This window comes from Balaenoptera acutorostrata, chromosome 15 (genome assembly GCF_949987535.1).
Source record: "Balaenoptera acutorostrata chromosome 15, mBalAcu1.1, whole genome shotgun sequence".
NCBI lineage: Eukaryota > Metazoa > Chordata > Mammalia > Artiodactyla > Balaenopteridae > Balaenoptera > Balaenoptera acutorostrata.
In genome coordinates, this window is record NC_080078.1 from 16,548,842 (window position 1) to 16,555,267 (window position 6,426).

The 6,426-nt window shown below is 53.7% G+C and overlaps 1 protein-coding gene across 2 annotated transcripts; it reads right to left on the reverse strand.

The window, feature by feature from the left end:
• Positions 1 to 3,743: 3,743 nt before the first annotated feature.
• Positions 3,744 to 6,184, reverse strand: C15H16orf54 (chromosome 15 C16orf54 homolog). Of its 2 annotated transcripts, none has more exons than XM_057529489.1 (2): positions 6,126 to 6,184; positions 3,744 to 5,501 (listed from the first exon to the last, which is right to left on the reverse strand). In XM_057529489.1, the coding sequence occupies exon 2, from the start codon at positions 5,499 to 5,501 to the stop codon at positions 4,827 to 4,829; it is 675 nt and encodes a 224-aa protein (XP_057385472.1). In that variant the 5' UTR covers positions 6,126 to 6,184; the 3' UTR covers positions 3,744 to 4,826. The 2 variants fall into 2 exon arrangements, with proteins under 2 accessions (XP_057385472.1, XP_007186459.1); XM_007186397.2 differs by having other exon boundaries at positions 6,131 to 6,171.
• Between the last annotated feature and the right edge of the window lie 242 nt (positions 6,185 to 6,426).

The window sequence follows — 6,426 nt, forward strand, 5'->3', positions numbered from 1 at the left end:
TTTCTGCATGTGAATTCATGACCCCTGTGGTTGTTTTTTTTTGGGGGGGGGGCGTGTTTTAATACTGGGGTAAATACTGACTCTGTAATCAAAGATGACTGTGGAGAGGTTCTGAGATAATATTTTTCTTTTTTTTAATAAGTATTTATTTATTTATTTTTGGCTGCGTTGGGGTCTTCGTTGCTGTGTGCGAGCTTTCTCTAGTTGTGACAAGTGGGGGCTTCTCTTCATTGCGGTACAGCGGCTTCTCATTGTGGTGGCTTCTCTTGTTGCAGAGCACGGGTGCCTGGGCTTCAGTAGTTGTAGCACGCGAGCTCTAGAGCGCAGGCTCAGTAGTTGTGGCGCACGGGCTTAGATGCTCCGCGGCATGTGGGATCTTCCCAGACCAGGGCTCGAACCCATGTCGCCTGCATTGGCAGGCGGATTCTTAACCACTACGCCAGCAGGGAAGTCCCTGAAATAACCTTTTAATCATCTTGTTTTCTCTCCCACTGGTACTATTACTTTAGAATAATGGCAGGATGTCTGTAGGAGGACCATATCTGCCACAGTCAGAAGCAGAGACTTGGGGATCATCAGGGAGGCCAGGAGCTGAAGCTATGGGTGTCAGTGGGATTGCCCAGGAAGACTGTGTCGAGGGAAAGCAAAAGCTGAAGAAGGCAGAGAGCAGAAGAATCAGAGAAGATGGCAGACAGAGGGAAGGGAAATCAGATGTACGTGGAGTCACAGAAGCCAAGGGAAGAGAACACGTCAAAAAGGGAATCAGGACTTCCCTGGTGGCCCAGTGGTTAAAACTCTGTGCTTCCACTGCAGGGCCCGTAGGTTCAATCCCTGGTCGGGAACTAAGATCCCACATGCTGCGTGGTGTGGCCAAAAAGTTAAAAAAAAAAAAAAAAGAATCAAAACGTCTAATGCTGCCCACAGGAGGCTGAGCGGTATCCTTTGATTAAAATGTGTAGGTCATGGTTTGGGGGAAAGCAGTTTCTAGAGAGTGCTGGAAGTGTATAGAAGCCTGTGGCAGGTTGCAGAGTGATGGGAAGACGAGAAAATGTAGACTGCTAGGACAGACAGCTCTTTCCAGAAGTTTGGCTGCAAAGATTTGAACTTGGTTATAGAGGAAATCATCTGTTTTTTGTGATATTTTGAATGGTATAACCTGACAAGCACATCCCTGCTGTGAAACATCTAGAAATGCTACATAAAATCAAGCAAACATCCTTTACAAAGCGCAGCTGGGTTTCAAGAAACTAAGGGCAATCCCTGGAGCCACACACAAAGAGGAAATTGAAAACCAAAGCTAGGGGAGCTCATGGGCAGTTGTAGATCTTAGCAAAATGAAAGGTTTGGGTTTTATATTCACCGAGATTTTGGAGGCCTTACCTGCGGCGTTGAAAACTGAGACCCTAATATACAGCTCAGCCCCTTAAAGGGTGACACCCTCAGTGGAAAAGCAGACTAGGAAAAAAAAAAGTCTTTCCATCAGTCCATAAAGCACAAAAGAACCTCGTGGGTCTCACCCTGAGATCTAGAGGCAATAGAAAGTCTCCCCTGAGAATTCATAACCAAAGGTGTGCCCTCATTTAAATTTGGGGTTCAAATTTACACCATTTGCATAGTCTCGGAAGCCCAAATAAAATGAACAAATAATGTGGTCCAGGGTTGGTTACTCCCCTGAAGCATCCTTGGCAGGAGCAAACACAGAAGCTCTCTAGAGAGACACCCTGGAACTAGTCACCTGGATTCCCACTAAGGCCCTGTTGAAGCTGAGTTCACAGCCCCAACTTAGAAAACGTAAGAGGAAGCCATCTGTCACCAAGGAGAGTGAGCAGACACCCTAGAACTTGGAACTCCAGAATTATTGAGTAAAGGACCAGACAGGAAGTGTGTTTCATTTTATTTTATTTTTTAAATTTTTATAAATTTCTTTAGTTATTTACTTATTTTTGGCTGCGTTGGGTCTTTGTTGCTGTATGCAGGCTTTCTCTAGCTATGGCGAGTGGGGGCTGCTCTTCGTTGCGGTGCGTGGGCTTCTTATTGCGGTGGCTTCTCTTGTTGCAGAGCACAGGCTCTAGAGGTGCAGGCTTCAGTAGTTGTGGTTCGTGGGCTCTAGAGCGCAGGCTCAGTAGTTGTGGTGCACAGGCTTCATTGCTCCACGGCATGTGGGATCTTCCCGGACCAGGTATCGAACCCATGTCCCCTGCATTGGCAGGCGGATTCTTAACAACTGCTCCACCAGGGAAGCCCAGGAAGTGCGTTTTAAACGCCAAAAAGCATAAAGGAAGAACTCAACGTGAGAAAGTAATAAGATGGTGGTTTTTTTTGTTTTTAATTTTTGGCCGCACCCCAAGGCATGTGGGATCTTAGTTCCCCAGCCAGGGATTGAACCCACGCCCACTGCAGTGGAAGCATGGAGTCTTAACCACTGGACCACCAGGGAAGTTCCAGTAAGATGGTGTTCAAAATGAAGAGGAGAGGAGATGTTTGAAATAAAGAGGAGAAAGGGTAAAACACGTGTATCTAATGAATCCGTCTACGTATTCATTCATTCCCCTTTCTTTGGGCTCCTGCTGTGTTTTAGATCCTGTTCTGGGTCTGGGGATATAAAGGTGACTTTGGGGACAGCAAGCTGGACTTTGCCTCAGGGAGATCACATTCATCCATGCATGAGTGTAGGTATCCATCTTTCATTTTATTGCATCCTTAGATGTCACAGCTAGAAAAGTCCCAATAGAGCATCTGTTCAACTTTCAACTCTCTTGTTGTAAAGAGAAAGAATGTGAGGCCCAGTAATACAAAAAGTACTTTTCTCCAAGAGTGAGTGATAGAACCAGATCGAGAACTGGGGCCTTGTCCCTGGTGTCCCTTCCCCACCATCCTGCCTCCGCTGAGCCCTCGGCATGCAGGCCTCTAAGCTCTGAGCGTGGTATCTCAGTTCTGTGTCCCTGAGGGACTATTCATGCTTCCTGGGCAGAGTCCCCACAACCCAGTCCTGTCAGCTGATGGTGACAACGAGAAGTGACATAGTTACCTGGTTTGTGAGTGACAGAGGTGGGACGGCAGCCCTGATCTCGCATCAGTTATGTCTTCCTGTCTTATCTCACCTCCCTCCACCCCCACCCCTGCCACTAGAGAGGCTGAGATCTCCCTGAGGGCGGGGGCCAGGTCTGATTCCTCCCTCCTCAGGGCCTGGCTCAGGGAAGATGCTGGGAACACAGGCTGGATGAGTGCAGCCGGGGGTTGGGGGGGTGGATGTCCCTCAGCCAGGGGGGCTTCTAATCCCCTGGCTGCTCGTCCGACTCCTGGCATCCAAGGGGTGAGAAGGGAGGTCCGGGCCCAGGTGCCCCCCGGCCCTTCTGAGCAGGAAGAGCGGAGTGCTGGCTGCTGCCTGACAGCATTTCCGGGGTGTGGGTGAACTTGGTGGCAGGGGGGTGGTTCCTGGCCAGCATTAAGTAGCACAGGATGGCTGCTCCCCACGCAGGGCTCTCATACATCACAGCACTTCTCGGGGGTGGTCTCAGGGTAGCACTTAGTATGTCTAACACTTTCCTAATACTTGCTGAGCCTTTTGACAAAGAATGAGCAGATCTCTGGGTCAATGCCTCCAGCAGGAAACAATGTCTACCTAGAACTCTATACCTTTGTTTACACTGTATTTATTTCCATGTCTTACCTTCTATTTCTGACAAGTGATACTTGGTTTTCCATTTACAGAAGTGATACAAAACAGATTCCTTGTAAAATGAATTTATTAAGCAAATAGTAAACCAATTTAAAGAAAAATATAAAGTACAGGTGGTAACTGACATGGCAAAATCCTAACATTCAGGACTGAGGTTTGAGAAGTCAGAGCCCAGGGAATGGAAACTCCTTCGCCTCCCCCCAACACCTGGCTCTGCGCCCAGAGGGGAGGTCGGCTGATACAGATATTGGGGCTCCATTTTTGTCGGGTGGAGTATCATAGGTAAGCCTGTCTTGGGGCAACTGTGTCTCTCTGGGCCACTCCAGGAAGCTGGGAGGGAAGACGGCCAGGGGCCACGTTCTGGAAGCTGCCCTGCCCCGGGACAATGTTCCTTTCCACACTGGATCAAACTCAGATCTCCTTGGCTTGGGCTTCCCTCACCGTGGAAGGGTAAGATCCAGAGGGCTGAGATGCGGCGGCCTCAAGAGGACACGCTGCCCGCTGGCCTTTTGCGACTATGGGTCCCAGCTGCAGGCAAGAGAGGGCCTCTTGTTGCGAGGTGGGGGTCAAAGCCGCAGTTTGCATGTAATAAGATGCTCTTTTGCCTGATCTTGACCTCTCTGTATGTGTTCTTCTGGAGGGATGACGTGGCTCTGGGAAGCTGAATTCCTGTCATCTCCTGCTCGCACGGCTGACACTTGTCATCACCACACTCTGTCCTTCAGCATCCCTGGGACCCTCACTCCAATGTCGGCATCTTAGGTACACACTGAAGGAGGGTGGAAGCCGCTGCATTGATGCTATTTCCTGTCTGTCTGGTACCTTGAGTTCTTAATCTGGAATGTGATCTTGGCAGTTTCTGGCCCAGAGTTGGCCCCAACTCCAGTTCTCTAAGCCACCGCCCCGGGCAGGTAAGCAAAGGCACCTCTGAGCTTGCCCCACAGCACAGGCTCCGTCCACACCCAGGTTGCCCAGGCCCAGATGCAGGGGAACCGAAATCCAGAAGTAAAAGGCCTGGGAGGGGCATTCTTTCCCAGGGCCTCAGTGGTCAGCTCAGGTTCTCAGGAGCCTCAGGGTCTTAGGATCCCTCTGAGGCTGGGCCTCCCCCAGGGGTCTCTGGGAGGCCAGTCCTCCAGGCCCTGGGGATTCAGAAACCTACGCTGGTCCGGGCTTCACGCCTCCAGAAAGCTGAGATCTGCTCCAGAGTGACCCGAGGCTGGAGGCCCCACTCAGGATCAGGGCTTCCTGGCCGCAGCCTCCGGGCCTGGGGGCTCCCTGGATATGCACTGGCCTCTGGCCTCTGTTCAGGCTCAGCCCAGCTCACCAGGCCTGGGGTGTGGGGCCTCTCCTCCCAGACCTGGGGCCTCCAGAAGGTGCTATAGGTTGGGGCGTTTGGTGGGGTCTGGGGGACCAAGGAGCTGGGAGGGGAGTATGGGGCTGAAGGGGCAGGTGGGGCTGTCACTCGTGCCTCCAAGGCGCCCCCCTGGGTGGGCGGGTCTGGGGCCTGGTCCATCAGCAGCGGGACCGCGGAGCCATACCAATCCTCGGAGCGCTCTCGGGGGGTGCCCGTGGGCTCAATCCACAGCTCTCCTCCCGGGCGCCAGACCAGGGTGGGTGAGCAGATGCTGGGGTCTGGGCGGAGGGAGCGGCGGAACAGGCGTTCGGCCAACACGGCTGTGGTCAGGAGGAGGACAGCAGCCAGGGCAGCCAGGGCCAGCATGATGGGGACACAGGGCCCGCAGGGCAGCGGGGGCCATGAGGAAGCCTCTGATGCAGGGGGCCCCTCCATGTGCCCAGATGGCTGCTCTGGGGTCGGAGGCATCTGGAGAGACGGGGTCAGGAAAGGAAGCACATGACACAGGGTTGGCACCATCAGGAGAGAGAGGGCCAGGGGAGCAGGGCTCAGCAACATCTGGCTGGAGAAACAGACCCAGGCAGACAGAGGAGCCCAGAGGACCCAGAAACGGCGGGAAGCAGCCAGAGGGCCAGAGAGATGGGGCCCACCTCGGTCTGCAGCCAGGGGCTCCTGCTCAGAATCCCCAGGCCCTTTCTGGAAGCTGCATTTTCCTCCCAGACTCCAGGGTGCCTCAGACAAAACTGAACTCAAACTCAAAGAACCCAAGGACTTCTCTCCTCCTGTCTCAGCCCGCTCATGTCTTGCTTGGAAGAAGTGCTGGGTGAGGAAATGAGAGCCTCCGTCTCAGCTCTGCCCCTGCGTGTGGGCCCCGCTCCCGGCCACCTCGGCGGCGCCCTGGGTGCTCCTTTGCCCTCACAACTCTCCTTGGAGTTGGTCTTGTTCTCTGCAGGCTCCCCTGAGTTTGCTGTTGTGCCAGGTCTCAGGTGCCACCTCTGCACCTGTCCCCGCCTCTCCGGCTTTGCCCAGTCTCTGCCTGCCTCTGGCTGTCCCCCAGGTCCCCCACCTGCAGGGGCCTCCTGCATTCCTCACCTCACCTCAGTCAGTCTCTGGGCTCCTGGCTCGCCCTCAGAGCCGCTCTTCCCTGTGAGAGCCAAGGGTGCAGGGCAGCTGCCTCAGATGAGGGCGGAAGGGAGGGCACCACCTGTTGCTGGGCAACTGTGCCCTGGATCTCCCAGCCCCCGCAGAGTGTTTCCAAGGCAACCTGGGGGGATGTGGTCACTGCGGTGGGGAGGCGTTTCCTGGTGAGAGGTGGGGCCGGAATGGGCAGTGGTTCTGTTGAACTAAGTGTCACCCCACAGTCAGGCCCCAGGCCCCAGAACAATTACCCGGA